At 41.8% G+C, this 16,765-nt stretch overlaps 1 protein-coding gene across 1 annotated transcript in view; it reads left to right on the top strand.

Annotated features, from left to right (window-relative positions):
* Positions 1-16,765, top strand: part of NDUFA10 (NADH:ubiquinone oxidoreductase subunit A10) — a 39,456-nt gene continuing 22,691 nt past the window's right edge. Inside the window, exons 1-7 of the mRNA XM_052675410.1 lie at positions 1-131; positions 320-488; positions 1,759-1,974; positions 2,750-2,836; positions 5,130-5,251; positions 7,522-7,601; positions 10,489-10,543. Of these exons, the coding sequence (XP_052531370.1) occupies positions 39-131; positions 320-488; positions 1,759-1,974; positions 2,750-2,836; positions 5,130-5,251; positions 7,522-7,601; positions 10,489-10,543 (822 nt within the window). The 5' untranslated portion in view covers positions 1-38. The remainder of the gene's footprint in view (positions 132-319; positions 489-1,758; positions 1,975-2,749; positions 2,837-5,129; positions 5,252-7,521; positions 7,602-10,488; positions 10,544-16,765) is intronic.

The following is a 16,765-nucleotide window of genomic DNA, read 5'->3' as shown; positions in this document are numbered from 1 at the left end:
CTCTGCGCGCCCGCAGCTCCGGCTCTGTCGGCGCCGCCATGTCCTTGTGGCGGACCCGCCTGGGCCCGGCCGCCGCCGCTACCCTCAGCTCTGCTGCCCGCGGCCGCCTGCGGAGCGCCGTCTTGCCTGCGGTGAGCGGGAATCCGGGGACGGCAGGGCCTCGGGGGGGCGGAGGGAACAGGAGAAGGGAGGGGGAGGTGACCTTCAGCGCCGAGCTTGCTGCGTGACCCCTGCGCTGGATGTGCGCCTGTGGAAAATACGCCCGGTTTGGCTTAAGAGCGCTGTCAGCTTTTAATCGTATTGCTGTGTTGTCTTTCAGGCAGGCGTTCACATCAGCTCCCAGCGCCCTTTGCAGTATGGCTGGCTGGCTTACATACTGGGAGAGAGAACCTCTAAAAAATTCAGCAAATACAGTAAAATCTTCACAGTGGATGGCAACCTGTCGTCTGGGAAGGGCAAACTGGCACAGTATATTGCAGATAAATTAGGTATGGCTCTTTAGGTATGGCTTTATTTTCCCTGTAGTGTGCAGAGTAGCTGGAAGACTTGTGGAAGAAATGGACCTGAGGGTGTTGGTCAGCATCAGGCTGACCGTGAGCCAGCAGTGTGCCCAGGTGGCCAAGAGAGCCAATGGCATCCTGGCTGGTGTCAGAAATGGTGCAGCCAGCAGTAGCGGGTGGTGATTGTCCTTCTGTACCCAGCTCTGGTGAGGCCACACCTTGAGTTTTCTGTTCAGTGTTGGGCCCTTCACTGCAAGAAAGACATTGCAGCCCTGAAGCGTGTCCAGAAAATGTCAATGAGGTCTTATAGGGAGCAGCTGAGGGATCGGGGGTTGTTCAGTCTGGCATAGAGGAAGTTCATGGGAGGCTTTATCGCTCTCTGCAGCTCCCTGAAAGGAGGCTGTGGTGAAGTGGGGTCTGCCTCTCTCTCGTATAACTAACAATAGGGCAGAGGTGACAGCTTCAAGTTGTGCGGGTAGAGATTCGGATTGGATGTTAGGAACAATTTCTTCTCTGAAAGAATGGTCAGGCACTGGAACCAGCTGACCAGGGAGGTGGCTGAGTCACTGTCCGTGGAGATGTTCAAGAAATGTTTAGATGTTGTACTGAGGGACATGACTTACTGTGGAAATGGGTAGGTAGATGGTTGCACTGGATGATTTCAGAGATCTTTTCCAAACTTGTTGATTCTACGAGTCTATGATTTCAATATTTACTGGAATTTAACAGTGTCATTGTGATTGCATAGAAGAAGTTAACCAGAACATCAACTCTTGGCTAGCAAATTGTTAGATGGTGTCACAGTTAATATTAATGGCGTATAGATAGAGGCAGACTAAAGTGCTGATGAAACTTGAGGTGACAGGGATGTTGCCAGGTCATTGTAAATGACATTTTGATTCCAGTAATGTCCATTTACAGCTTCCGACTGTCATGAAGTCACCGAGGACTTTAAGAGGTTTTTGGGAGATGTTTTCTGTGATGTGCTCAGAGCATCCACGTTAATGGAGAACTAGTATGATAAAAGTTCTGCTTAAAACAAATGTTCAACTCACATCATAGAGCTGGAGCAATAAAACCTAATAATTGGGTTCCATCAGCTTTCTGTGAGGTGATAGGACAGAGGGCTTTGTGTGCTGTCTTCAGATGTTAGAGTAGACCTTCATACATAAATGAGAATAGGAGATGCTAATAGTAAGCAAGTACAACTCACTATTCTGATTGGTGTTCTCTTTTGAGTTTCTGCCTTTCTTGTCAGGAATGAAATATTTCCCAGAAGCTGATATCCATTATCAAGACAGGATCACAGGAGATGGACTGCTGCTGGATGAGAGGTTTAATGGCTTCTGTAACCTAGAGAGATTTTACAATGATCCAAAATGCCCTGATGGACACTCTTACAGGCTGCAAGCTTGGCTGTTTGGTAACCGTGTTTTACAGTACTCTGATGCATTGGAACATCTGCTCACCACAGGTTAGATTTCACACTGGATACGTTTAATTTCTGTGTTGAGTGAAAATTCTTCAGGTGTTTTTAAGTGTTTTGCTAGAATCTGTGTTTTGAAATTAAGACCCTTTTAGTGAGTGTGGTTGTATAACACATTTAGAAGAATACCTTGCACGTTTTGTGTTAGGACAGTGTCTTGTATTGTTTCTAATGAAGGAAATGCATACTGTTATCAGTTTCATTGGCTTTAAATGATAGAACCATATCAAAAAGGCCATCTTAAACATACCAACACAGCTGAGAGTTCTGTAGCCTTTTTAAAACTCCCTAAAACTTTCCTGATGACATCTTTTGTTCTGTCATTTTGATTTCACTAAGTACTGCTTTATGCTGGTGATTATAACAATAAATTTCTGAGTGTCTTCTGGTGTGAAAAGCTTTTCTCAATCAACACTGATTTACCTGTTGTTTGTGCTTTAGTAGAAGTGTTTTCCAAAAAATGATGAAGTGTGAGTACCAGAAAGCATCTTGAATGCAAAAATAAGTGCGCTGCTTAAATATATTAATCCTTACTTGCTGCAGTGCTAGGCAGAGTATGAGTGTATATATATTAGGCAGGCATATTTAACATGCACATCTTTGTTTGTGTGAACAGAAAACTCTTGCTCTTTTGTTTTATTTAAAATCTCTTAGGCAAGTTTTCAGAAAATTGTCTTCAAGAACAGCGCCGTCTGTAAATTTGAATGCTGCTGCCAGGGGTCTTTCTGAGCCCAGTCTGACTGGAGTCTGCTTTCAATTGCAGGTCAAGGTGTGGTGATGGAGCGCTCCCCCTACAGCGACTTTGTGTTTTTGGATGCAATGTTTAAACAGGGCTATATCCACAAACGATGTAAGTTACCTGCACGAAAAAGGGAAGTTATTTTGTCATAGATGTCATAATGTCATAAATAAATGTCATAAATGAGCCAGAGTTTAAAAAAAAAAAAAAAAAAAGAAGCCTGCTGGAAAGACTGACTACTTTAAATATTTGCTTTTGTTCATGGGGTATTTGGCACCTTGGTCTTTCTTTCATTGAAGACCAGTCTCAATCTGTGGGACTTCCTAATCTTTATTCAAGGCCTCAGTTCTTTTTGTATGTTCTGAGTATTGCTTACTTGTATCTCATCAGCTAGAGAGAGCCTCCCTTAGTAAGCGTGTGAGCATGCTTATGAGGATGAGTTTTCTATGTGAGATTTTGTCTGATATTTTTCCTGTGAATTTTCTATGAGATATCCTTCAGGCAGACCTTGATCTTGCAGCATTAGATGGGAGGTAAATCATGGACTGTTGGGATTTGGCCTGCTTGCCTTAGATTGCCAGTTACCTTTTGAATTTTGAAGTGTGCGGATGCTTTCTTGCCTGCACAAAGTGTAAGGAGGAGAATGCAAGACTTTAACAAGGTAATGGAGCTGTTCCTCCTGGAAGCCATTTTTAACATATTAAGGATGTAAAGGTGATTGCAAATAGTTGTTACGGTTCTATGAAGGAGAAATTGTGCTTAATCACCTAATAGTCAGCTCCATGCGGCAATCTAGCTCAGTGGATGAGAGAGGAGTGCTGGATGTTGTTTGTCTTGACTGGAGCCAAATGTCTGTGATGTAGTTTTGTGGAAACCTGAAGCTTTTGATGCACAGCAGCATGAGCAAACAGTGTGCCTTTGTGGAACAAAAGGCTACCAACAGCCTGGGTGCTGCATGAAGAGTGCTGTCAGCTGCTCACAGGCAGTGATGACCGCATCTGGAGTTTTGTGACCAATTCTAAGCTCTCATTTGAAGACAGACGTGGAATTGCTGGAGTGAGTCCAGAAAAAGGCCGTGAAGAAGGTCATCAGGAGCTTAGAGTGTCTGACAGAAGGAAAGGCTGAGAGCTGGGATGTTTTCATTTTTGCCTGGAGAAGGTTCTGAGGGGATGAGTGTAAATACCTGACAGGGGAGGAGTACAGAGATGGAACCAGGCTTTTCTCAGTGGTATTTAGCAAGAGAACAGAAGGCAAGCAGCACAAATGGGTTACAAAAAGTTCAAGTTAAACATCCATAGAAACCTTTTCTGTTGTGAAGGTGGTCAAATCCTGGAGCAGATTGTGCAGGAAGGCTATGGCAGCTCCATGCTTGGAGATGCTCAGAATCAAACTGGACACAGTCGAGAGCCACTTGCTCTCATTGGTCCTGCTCTGAGGAGAGTGAATGAGCCAGCTGATCTGCAGATATTGCTTCCAACCACAACCATTCTGCAGCTCTCAATTATGGATGCTGAACTTGGGCAAATACATGCAAGTCTGAAGTGTAGAAAATACTGATAAAGGTGAATCTTCATCTGACCCCGAAGTAAAATGCAATTGAGGCTCTTATTTCTGCCATTTCATAGCAAATCTGGCATTTTCCTGAGGTAGAGGTACTCATTCCCTTGTTTCCCTGACTGCCTTGTGCTTCTTGTCCATTTTGGCTTAGATTTGGGATATGTTGTTTTTTTGTTTTGTTTTTTAAACACATGATGTAAATTGCAGCTTTTTGCTGAATGAGTTTGAGGGTGCTTATAATGAACTTTGTCCTATTAATTTGCAAGCAAAGCCCAGTAATCCACAATTTAACATAAAATCTAATCAACAAATACCCAGTTATACCAAAATCCTTAATATTATTGGCAGCTTTTTACTGTGATGATGGGAATGGTAGGCTTTAAATTTTTTCACAGGCTCTTTGTGTTAGAATGCCTGGTGATGTTTTTAGCTGAGCCAGTGAGCTTTGTGGAGAGAAGCTCAGACTGCAGCTAGATTAAATGGAATTTGTGCTATTAATGCCACCTAAATGTTGAATTAAATGTTTCCCCTGACAGGTTCCTAATCACCAAACTATTACCCAAAGAATGCTTTAAGATGTTGATCTGGTAGAAGAATCTGGTTGTCCTGAATCCTCTTTATGGAAAAGCCTACCCTTAAGCTTGGTATATCTACCATGAAGAGGAAACTTCAAATAAAATAGTAGGGGGTACGATTTATTTGGAAATAGAATGTGTTTAGCGAACACAAGAAAAACACTCAAGAAATGATGAGGTATAATTCTCATGCTGTTTCTTTGCACTTGTTCCTCGTTTGGATTAAGTTCTGCTGGCTTTAGCTTTTGTGTTTTCTTTGCTTTTTAATGCAGGTGTTGATCACTACAAGGAGATAAAAGAGATCAGTGTTTGTGAATTCCTGCCGCCTCACTTGGTCATTTATTTAGATGTACCTGTCCCAGATGTGCAGAAGAGGCTTCAAGAGAAAGGAGAGGTAATTCAGGCTCTTAAAAGTTAGTCTTCCTAGCTGCAGTTTCAGGAGCTGCACTCAGGTAGTGTGCTCCTTGCTCTGGGATCTGTGCTTCCTGAGTGCCATAAGCCCCTTCTCCAGCTTCCCCAGATGACTGCTCTTTCAGACCTGTGTCGACATTAATTGCTTGTCAGTTCAAGTAGGGATGACCTGCAAATTCAGTTAGTTTCCTGAAACGAGGGCGGTTTGAAAGCTTGGTGCTTTGATGTTAATATAACAAAACTTTAAGCTAGCTTTTATAGATCTTTCGTGAGATAGAAAAACCATTGAGCTTCCTGGCCAGTCTTATACCTGTGAAGGAGTACAGCTGATTCTTGTCACCAGTGCAACTTCCATGTGAGCTGAGGTTTGATAGGTGACTTTATGTATTGTTATCTTCGACAGTTTATTTTCCAGATCCTCTGGAACTGTTGTAACTCGCATCATCAAGCATCTTTCAAGCTGCTTTTTAAATTCATGGCAGTGGATAGATACTGCTGTTGAAAATAAAAGTAACTGCAGTTCTATAGCGTTACCTCTTAAAATTTCTTATCGCCATATTACGTTACTGGGTTATTGAAATTATTTTTTATCAGAAAAATGGTAGGAGGTTTTTGTGTAATGATTAAATATGATGTTTGGTTTGGATTTTTTCCTTAACCTCCTGTGGTGTTTGGACGCATGCTTGTAACTGTTCTCAGATCCGTTCTGAGGGTTTAATGATGTTTACCTTATGCCTTATTCAATGGCTATAGAAAATTGTATTCAGGTGAGGTATTTAACTGTGGAAAGCCTGATATATTAAAAGAAAGCTTTGATTTATTACAAAAACCATTCTCAGGTCCCTTAAATGCTTGGTGATGTCGGCTTCTTGAAGCAAGTGTGTGTTGGTGTGCTGGGTTTAAGTCAGTAGCGTTTTGTTTCTGCCCATTTAAGAGGGATGCTGATCGTTGCCAAAGGGAAGTGACTTCAGAGCTGTGAAGTGGAAGGCTGCCCTGGCTGCTTTGTGGTCTGTGTAGCCTCAATGGCTTTGCCTGCTGCTCAAGTGGCTCCTTTCCTGCCCTCCAGCAGTTTGGACGCTGACTAAACGCGCCTCTACTCTTTAACGAACAAGGCACTCTTGTGTGAGAGAACTATGGATTTCTTTGTTTTAGCAACTTCAGTTCCAGAAATAGAAACTTAATGTATTGTGGGAACCTGCCCGTTCTTTGCCCCTATGAGCAAAAAGGTCAGCGGTGCTTTTGAGACATTCTGGCACGAATTGCTGGTGTAACAGAACTTCCCTAGGGCAGTGGCACCTGCTGGGCATTGTGGGGCTTGTTTGGGGATAGAACTTTGGGTTCCTGGTGGATGGAGTGTTTGTGGTTGGTATTGAGTACAGTTATTGCAGAGCTCTGGAAGAAGAGAAGCCTTCCAGTTGGCCCGGCTGGCAGAGATGCAGCACCTTCCAATGCGGTGGGCATCTTGGAGGTGTGTTTCCTATTTGAATAGTGGCAGGAATCGTGCCTTGATTTTAGGATTGAATTGAAGGAAGACATTCCGGTTATTTTGCAAACGTGACATTAAGGTAATATGTGTAGGAGATGAGGCTTGTGGTGAACTGTCTAACAGCTGGTAGGATATCCTTTAAATCCCAAAAGAAGATAGAGAAGAAAGTGGTTGTCCATGCAACTGTCTGAAACTAGAGAAATGGGATAACGTTGGCCCTCTTGCTGGAAAGGCAGACTGGGATGATCCTCTCCTTTCTTTTAGGTGATAATATATAATTTCCTGGATTATGCAAGTAGATAACTTTTCAAGGACTGATAAAATTTAAGTTTTGAGATTGTTTGGTTCATGCAAACTCTGGAAAAATGAGAATTCCCAAAAACTGCAATAAATTGTAAGAAAGCTTTTTGTTTTGCTCTTACATCATTCTGTTGAGCCTGTCTTTTCCTTTATTTACTAGATTCACTATCAGATCAGAAGAATCTTGCTCATGTCTAATGATTAAAACCATGGAGATGGCGGGTGTAAAGCAGTGATTACTACATTCTGTGACTCATTCCTTGGGGTACTCTTGATGTTTAAGAAACTCTAAATGCTCTGTATGACTTAACTCTTGAAACTCAAGTATGGTTCACTGAATAGCTGCTAATACAGGAGTGAAGTCTTGATAGATGGTGTAGGACCAACTTCTGCTTAGGCTCCTGTGCTGATGGGGAAAAGAAAATACACTTTCTAATGTTATTCTTCTGTTTTCTGTCTATTTTTAGCCTTATGAGAAAAAGGTGCCTGCTTCGTATCTCCAGAACATTGAGGATGCTTATAAGAAAACCTTCTTACCAGAAATGAGGTTAGCAAACCTAACTGCTCTGTCCACTGAGTCTTTGAGTAAAAAAATGTGTCATGATCCTAAAATCTCTTCAAACAGAAGCAAATAAAACCACATAATGTGAGATAATCCTTTTTCTGCTATGTGCTACAATGTGATGCCCTATTTATATGGTGCTGTATCCGTGGTATGCTGTCTGTGTATACTTGTGCATAGTTATTTCCTGCATCTTAGAAGCTTGATGTCACCACTGCAGTGTTGGAGTACTGAAAGTGAAATGTTTTTAGGAGCAGGTGGGAGGAATGTTGTACAATAGTAAATTCATTGGATATTGTTAGTGGAGCTGAGCCTGGATCTGTTGTGTGCCACACTTGGGATGTTACCTCCCCTAACAACTCTTCTCAGTTGTCACAGCTTTGGCTAATTTCTTGATGGTGATACAGAAGGATAGAGATAAGGGCTTCTCTTTCCCGTTTCTAGTTCAGTTTCTATGCCTTGTGAGGCAGACGCATTGCATCCAGGAGAGGATTCAGTGGACTTTGTTGATACTGTTAAAAGAGTGCACTGCTACCTGCCTTTACAGGCTGAAGTGCTTGTCTTTGAACTTCCCAGCTTTCTCTGGCTGGGAAGTGAGAATGTGTGAACTTGAGACTGTAATAATTTGTCAGCTGTCCCCATTCTTAAGAAATAGCTCTATCAAAAATCAAATTGCCTTACAAATATAAAAACATGTGAGTGTGAGCAGTCTTGCTATTCTGAGCAGGTTACTTTCTGGAAAAAAAGCTGTTAAAGGTTACAGAGTCAGGTCTGCTTTACATCAAAACTGTCTACTCATGCAAGACTTGTTTTGTTCATGAAATTGACTATTGAGTTTCATTTATTTAAGTCATAGAAGATCTTCAGGAATATTGTTGCTTGCTTGCTTCCTTGTTGCTTTCTTGCTTCAGCTCCATGGTAAATCAGTATAATTGTGCAATTGAAGTGGATAACTTAATGTTGAGCTTGTCATTCATACAGGGACAGAAGCTGTTGGTGCAGTATATGGTTAGCTGCCTCTAACCTACACAGATTAACAGCTGCCAGAAGAAAGTGGCAGGGAGGAAGGGTGGGAAATGATGGGACTGTCTTCTGCCCGAGGGCAGAGTAGGTTTGAATTTACTTGCAAGGAGGAAAATGCTGCTTATTCTTTGGATCAAATCTAGCCTCAGAAAAACACTGCGTCGTTCAGTGAGGCTAAACCTAACTGGTCCTGCTGTGATTTCAACTCTTTCCCCTTTGTCTGGATGTGGTCAGTACACTTGTTAAGCAAACACCCTCTACTTGGCATCCTCATCAGTGCCCAGGCTCACAATGGCTTGTCACATCGATCTGCGTGCTCAGGCCTGAAGGGAGATGTCTCCGTTCCCTTGGTGGGAGGAGATCTGCACATGTGAAACTTCAGCTGTGCCTGTCTCTGGACCTTGCTGATGACTTGCATGTTGCATAGATGCACACTGCCTTCAACTGCCTTTAACTGTTTGCTTGCTGACTTGCTCAGTGGTGCACCAAATGATGAGCATGCCTGGCTGTTACAGACTGTAACAAACTAATACCGGATTTCCTGGTACTTCAGTCTTAGAGTGAATATTTGGTGATCATAAAATGTGTGCTTCCTTTCTAGTCTGATATGCCTGAGAATGTCCTTATATGTAACTGTATCCATCTATCTACATATATATAATATTTTTAATGCATTTGTGAGCAGGCTGCTATGAGGCAGGTTCTTGGTGACTATGAACAGACAGCTTTTGTCTTTTGATTGATTTTCTGGTCCAGTGGTCTCAGATCACTGATGCTATCTTTCATATCCAATAGCGCTTCCACTGAGCAGCTGTTTTCACATAATGAAAGCCCTGATAACATGCAGAGTATCAAGTGATTTGATCTGCATTGCTAATGCAGCTGTAGTGTAAGGCTGAGGCCTGGCTTACCTTCTAATTTGTGACAGTTGAAACTGAAGGTGTGTGTTCACATCCTACAGCGGCTCCCTTGAAAGCAAACCACCCGTGTTCTTTTTGTGACTGAGGAGTTCTGTGAGGTTTCTGCTTTTTTTCCCCCCAAGCTGGAAAACAAACCCTCTTCAAACAATCCACTATTGGGAGCACCAGTTGAATGGCTGACAATGTAAAAGTTTGGGGCTTCATGTGAATAAAGGACACCTCGTAAGGAAACTGGTTTTTGTTAGCCAGGGCTGCTCTGGCTGAAAGATGATAATGCAGATGAGGAACCAGCTTGAACTCCTGCAACTTTCTATTTTGTTAGCAGTCCTGCCTCCAGCAGCACTGTTTACACTGCCAGCCTCGATTCTGATTAAACTTAGAAGTGACTTTTCTATGCTGTACAATTAAGAAAACAGCATGTTGCCTGCCTTACATGTTCTTTGTTCTACACATAGACCACACTGCCTCTGTTGCATTGGTTCATTTAGCTCAGACTTAGTAATAATGACGAATGAATGTATTATTTTCTTAAGACTTACCCACAAGTGTTAATGTGCACATAAAAATGGAAGGTCTGCTGAAGCTTTGGGTTGAACAGTTTTATGTTGTCAAGTAGATTGGGCAATTGTGCCGATGGTAACATCAGTGAAATGGAAACAGATTGGTAGGTGGGGTATTTCTATTTTTCTTATTGAACTAAAACTGTAGACATTGTGCAGGTCGTTTGTACAGTTTTATGTCAGGAAAGAAACAACTCACAGATCCAGCAGATCTATTGCAGGCTCTGGAAAAGATAAAAAAAGCTTTTGGTTCTGTTTTTGTGCTTTTTTATGTAATTTCTGCTTCATTTTGATGTAGAGGTGAGAAGATGTTAAAAGCAGTTGTGTCCTGTGAGCTCAACTTCTTTGTATTTTTTTTTTCCATTGCAGTGAGAACAGTGAAATTCTGCAATACACAGCAAGTGAGGCAGAGGATGTGGAGAAGGTAAAGAGTTTGCTGCTTCCAAAACAGAAACATGAAGAAAACACCTTATCTTAGATAACAAACTTAGTTAGCTACTTTATGCAATTAGTGCTTGCTGCTCTGTCAGTATTCTGGGCTGGGACTATGAGTGCTTTGCAGTGATGTTGCATGAGTGATTGCATTTTTGTCAGGAGAATGTACATCCTTCCCCCCATCCCTTTTGCCAGTATACCTGTCTGCCTGAGCAAGTAAGTTCCACTCTATTATTACTGCTAATTTTTTTTCTTCATAAGAATCTTTTGGCTCATTTAAATTATGCCAAGTGTTTCCACATCTGGATTGTTTTTCCAAACAAATCCTGAGGCACTGGAAACAGCATTTCCTGAGTCTCCGGGCTGTACATTATTTGTCTCTTTGGTATCACTCTTTGAAGTGTTGTGGCTGGTGGGATAGGTAAGGTTCTTTATAGCTTAATTTGGGAACTAAAGGCATTAACCAAGAAGTAAGTCACACTCAGCAGCCAGCTGAGATTCTTCCTATAAGCATAAAGTCTATTTCTATTGGCTTTTGCCACTACACAGCTTCTTATGATCCAGATTGGTACACAGGTTCCTTTGCAGTAAAATAGCTGTTGTTTGCGATAAGCCAGTGATGATCAGCTCTGAGAAGACAACTTGATAATCAGAGCTGTTGCAAAGCTGGTAACCCTGGGTTATTCATCTGTGTTGACTAGAGTGTGGTGTCTCTACTGTATCACCTTCTCCAAAGTGTTTTGCATGACACATTAACACTTGCCTTATTTCAACAGATGTTCTTGCTTGTGGAAAATAATAGTGGGGAAGTAGAAACTTTCTTTCTTCTTTTGAAATTTGCCTCTGTAGCTGCGATCCCCTCTGAAAACAGTCATTGGCTTTATGTAATTCTGTACAGATTGTGGTGGTTGTGTTTCATTGTCTGGGATGGAAGCGAATCCCTCAAAGTTCATTTGCACTCTGGAGTAGCAGTAAGGGTCTCAACTTAGCAAAGATCTTGGATAGTGGCCTTACAGTGACTTCCACCAGCCCCCTCTGCACCCACAGGTACATTCCATCAGGTCCCGTGCACTTATGGATGTCCAGATTGCTTAACTGTTCCAACTGTTCCAACAGTCCTCATCATCCAAGGCAAACTCTTCCTTTATCCCGACTTCGTCAGGGGTATGAGGCTCCTCAGGACAGCCTGTAGCAGTATAGACAGACAAAGAAGGCATTTAGTAACTCTACCTTGTCTGTGTCTTCTGTCACCAGGGCACCCACCTCATTCATCAGTGGGCCTGCATTGCCTTTAGTGTTAGTTTTGTCTGCAGTGGATTTGAAGAAGGCCTTTCTGTTGTCCTTGACCCCTCTTGCAAGCTTTAATTAAGATTGTTACTGACAACCTTGGCATTTGCAGTTGAGAGAGGTATCTGACTGCTTGTACCCGTGCTGAGCATATTTGAACATTTTGAAGCCCTGAAGGAGGTAACCTACTACTGCTTTCCTCACTTATGGATGTACTGGTCCAGCTGGGATGGAAGTAATCCTTCATTCCAGCTGTGACAGCTGACCCAAACTGACCAAAGGGGTATTCTGTACCATGTAGCATCACACTCTGCCATGGAGGGAGTTCCAAAGTAGCCTTTGCTTGAGGACTAACAGGGCATCCATCTGCTACTGTGAGCTGGTGAGTGATTGCCTCGGCATCACTGCTTGCTTGTTTTTGCTTTTTCTCTTCCTTTTTGTTTATTAAACTGTCTTTGTCTCGACTTATTAGCTGTTCTTGCTTTTGTCCTTCTAATTCTCTTGCTCTCCCACTTCACTTCCCACTGCCGAGCAGCGAGCAGCTGGGTGGGGGCTTAGCTGCCAGCTGGGATCAGCCCACCACAGCTGTGGAAGACTCTCCACAGCAGCAGTGAAACTTGGAGATCCCGAATTGTGTGTTTTCAGGTTTTCAGAGAGAACTGGTAATGGTTGGGAGTGATAGCTCCCATAGGGCAACAAGTATGTTATGCTGCTGTGGCCAGGCTACAGCTGTGAAATGAGGAGTAGTAAGAGAGGCTTTTTGTTAGGTCTGTAGATAAGAGCAAGTTAGGCTTGACTTCTGTCAAAGGGGCTCTGTTCAGTTGGTAGAGCTCTGACACTCATATCCACCCATGCTGGAGCATATAGTGACAGCATTACTTTTTTTTTTCTTTCACAAAGAAGCATAATGTTATTGTTACTGACTTGCATTTTTTCTCCTAGAGCCAGATGGCAAAGCTTAATCCTATGAGCAAGCGGATGGAAAATCTCTTGGCTCTGTGAGTGTAGTACATGCAGTTGGAGTCAGTGATTTAGTTCAGTTGAATCCTGCAGTAAACTTTACTCTCTAGGGGCTGACTTTGTTTGGAAGCTCAGAGTAGATTCTACTTGTGCAGTGTGCATTACAGTAGCATTCACCTGAGAGCCTTGTGTTTCCATGCATAAAGGTTTTGTAAAGCTGGGAATGTTGGTATGGACTTTGCAGTCCCTAAAATCCTTGAAGTGCAGTTAGTCATATAAAATAGCTGTTTTTGGAGTACTGCAAAAAGGGAAGTTTCTGAAAATGGAATATCTTTATAATTTTTAAATACCAATGGCCTTTCTTTGCCTTTGTTGTGAGATTTGACTTTATTTATGCAGATAGCTAACTGTGATCATTACAGGTGGACAGTTCTGATGTAATTCCTTCTGCAGTGCTTTCAGGAAGAGAAAATGGTTGAAGGGACTAAATGTTCCTATTTTTTCTTAGTCCTGAAATTTTATAATTATTTCTTGAGGGACGAAATTAGACAGGAAAAGGGTGAAATGAATGAAAAAGAAGAGGTCAGCATGTGGATAAGAATATTTGAGCAATTATTGTTAGCTTTTCAGGATATCAGAAGTAGGAGTTGAGAGCTGCGTTTCAAGAAGTGTGGAGGTGTTGGAAGAAATGAGAGCTTGTTTTCTTCTGTTCTTCCTGCACGTGTTCTGAAGTGGTCAGGATAAAGCCATTTGTCTCCTCCCCAGACTTCCTAGAAAAGTCATTGCTAGAGGTTTTATTTTAATCCTGCAGATCAGAGTTTGAAGTCTGTCTAAAGGTCTTATTGCTCAAGTCAAGTCTATGGAGCTCAGCAAATTTGCGTTGTGGCTGAGCGTAACAAGAGTGCACACTGATGATCCTTTTGTTAATTTAGTTGGACACATCTGGGATAGAGGACAGATTATTGAAGTCCAAGTCCAAGATGGGATCATATTCTCATTGTTAGATATTAGTTACAGAAACTAGGATTTTTTTTCCATTTGAAAGAATGACATTGATTCCCTTATGTCTGGGTTCAGTTTACCTTTGAAGTGAAAAGACTGGCGTTTGTAAATAAGGGATAACAGAAGGGAATTGGTTTTTGCTTAAAGGGTTTTTGTGTGTAGGCAGCTATATCCTGCTAATAGAGAGTGATGCTTAACTGTTAGCCAGCTTCCAGCTACAAATTCTTTACTGTGCAATTTGGGAACTTAATTTTGTATGACTTTATAGTGTAATAGTTTTTGAATTGCTTATAGAAAACGTGCAACTTAGAAAGAACTTCTATTTCTGAAGTGTCTTTTAAAAAGATCAGTTGGGGCTTCATATTGTAATTAAGATTGGTTGTAACAATTAAAGGATTTGTAAATGCTCAAGTGATCTTGGTTAGGACATTTCAAACCACATTTACATGAGAACAAAATAGTAAAAAGTTGGCTTTTTGAATTAAAAAAATAATTTCTGTTTTATTTCCCCTTTTTAAAAAAAAGTGGATATGAAGGGTTATGACTTACAAGCAGGACTGGACCAGTTCCAATTCCTCTGTACTTGTAAACAGTGTTTTGTATTATGCATTGATTTTATTCGGTGACCCCACCTTGTGTAAACTGGAGGAAATTGTCTAGGTGGGAGGCTGATGGCAGAGCAGCTCTGTACCACGTCCTTTGCCAGTGTGGAATTGCAAGGATTCCAAGCTAGATGGCATGAAGTTTTTGGTTGCAGCTACTGTTTGTGTGCTGAGCTTCTTCCTGCAAGAGTTCCTGGGGTTGGATCTTGCATTGCTCCTTGCACCCTGCATTTTGCTTAAGGAGAAACCTGATCTGGCTGACAGACCATCCTTTGTCCCATTACTGCGTTGCCTTCTGCTCTCGCTGGAGTTCTTCTAACAACAGAACTCACCAGATCGCCGTGAAAACCAGCTTAGAAATTGTAAGCTGTTTGTATTGGCTTAATTGCAAAGATTATAGAAAGGAGTCTCATTATTGAAAACCGTTTTTTCTGAATCCTACCAAGCTCTGTGGTATATTAAGACCTGATCTCTCCTGGCTATTGTTACGTGTTGTGCTGCTTAGTCAGGCCTAAATCATTTATTTGCTACTAATTCCCAGGAGGTGCCGATGCATTCCCTGTGAATTAAAAAGCTGTTCTTCTGGCCTGGTTGGAGGAGGAGGGCTGATGCCATTGTTAATGAGCTGCTGGTGAAGATTTCTGATGTGGTAATAAGTGTGCAAAACTAATTTGGGCATTAATTTCTTTTTTCCCCTCGACGTGGTCTGAGCCCTTTTGTCAGCAGCTCTATTATTAATCCTGTCATCAGCAGCAGTGGGGCAAGCTCTGCTGTGGAGTAAGGGAGTAATTGCTTTTGCATATCTAATGGGAAGTATGTTGGAAGTTTAACTTCTAAATTAAGAATAATGGACATTTGAACTAACAACATTCGTCTTTTTCTTTTGTAAAAATGATAATCGTACTGCGTCAAGCAGTTTGGTAGGAACAAGCAGTTTCCAAGTGTAATTTTGAAAACTCATCTAGATGCCTGTGGTGCAGCTTTCTGCAGTGTTTTTGAGGCCTGAAACGTGTTGGGTTTTTTTTTTCTGTCTACAGGTGAATTTATTTAACACAAGAAGTACGTTTCCCATGCTCTTAGCTATGATATCTCACTTAAGAACTTAATTATTTGTAAAAGATAAAAGATGGTTGAACAGCATTTTGCTTGCAATTTTAAATACACTTTGATGCTGCCACATATTAACCGTATTTTTCAAGTCTTTAATCAGCTAATTTAGTGTTCAGCAAATATGAAGGCTTCAGTTAAATGATGGTTCAGTTGCTCCTATCTCTAAGCTGCTACTTCTTGCCATAAAAATGTAATAGTGCCAGAATGAACCATTTTAGTTGGGACTCCTTTGTAGTAGTGTGTTTCTATTACCCTTCAGGTGGTAATAAAAGGGAGCTAGTGTTCACTGTGATTGTAGGGAATAGGTTACTATGGATTTGATGTGCAGTAAAGGATAAAAGCTTTTCTGATTACTTTATCACCTTATTACTGGCATCTGCTTTCTTTGTTGTCAGTGGATCAACAATATGTCATGAGGATTTCAGTCCTGACCTCAATAGCTTTTATCCTTTCCTTCTACAAGAGGCATCTGTGAAATGGTAGGAGTTGCCATGATCTATTCTTTCCCAAGTTGCTCTGAGGTTTTGTCTTAAGTGCATTGCCCTGACACTGGTTTGGGTTTCCTTTTAGCAAGTAGGTCATGTGTGATAACCTCAGGCTTGTGTTAAACAATTGCCCAATGGACCAGCAAAGATCCGTTTTCTGATGGAACAAGATTGTAAATGAAGCTCAAATACGGGATTGGAAATTCTGGTGATGCTAGCAGGGTGATTTGCTGAGGTGTTACTTGTTTGAACGGTTCTTGGTGTCAAATAGAGACTTTTGCCCTTCCTTTCTGCTCTGGATGCGTGTGAGCATGGTAGGTTTTCACATCTGATCAAATCCAAAATCTTTGGACTTCTGCTAATTCAAGAGCTACTCTATTCCAGCCTGGAGTGTGCCCCCATTTCTGTCTTGTGAACCGTGCCCAGCAACATCAAGGAACAGTTTCAGCTTTTCTCAGTCAGTAGACTTCTCCTTTTTGAAAGAAAACAGCCCTCCTATGCAGCACTAAGCATAATGATGTTACTTGCAACAGAAAGGGTTAAATTTAGACTCCTTTTCATTCTCTCTTTGATTTGCCTTTGGAGTGAGCTTGTGTTTTTTCCCTTTCAGTCTCAACAGCAGGTTGAAGAAGAAAGTTATAGATGGCGTAAGAACTTGGAAACGTAACACCTCTCCAGCCTACTTAATCCCAGCCAAGGCTTAGGCCAGCAGGCACTGTAGTGCTGGTCACTGTGTGTCTGTGCAATGCTCACAGCAGGGCTGCT

This window comes from Tympanuchus pallidicinctus, unplaced genomic scaffold (assembly GCF_026119805.1).
Source record: "Tympanuchus pallidicinctus isolate F22 unplaced genomic scaffold, pur_lepc_1.0 scaffold15, whole genome shotgun sequence".
Taxonomy (NCBI): domain Eukaryota; kingdom Metazoa; phylum Chordata; class Aves; order Galliformes; family Phasianidae; genus Tympanuchus; species Tympanuchus pallidicinctus.
Note: the sequence above shows the minus strand (reverse complement) of the source record. Positions and strands in the feature narration are given on the sequence as shown.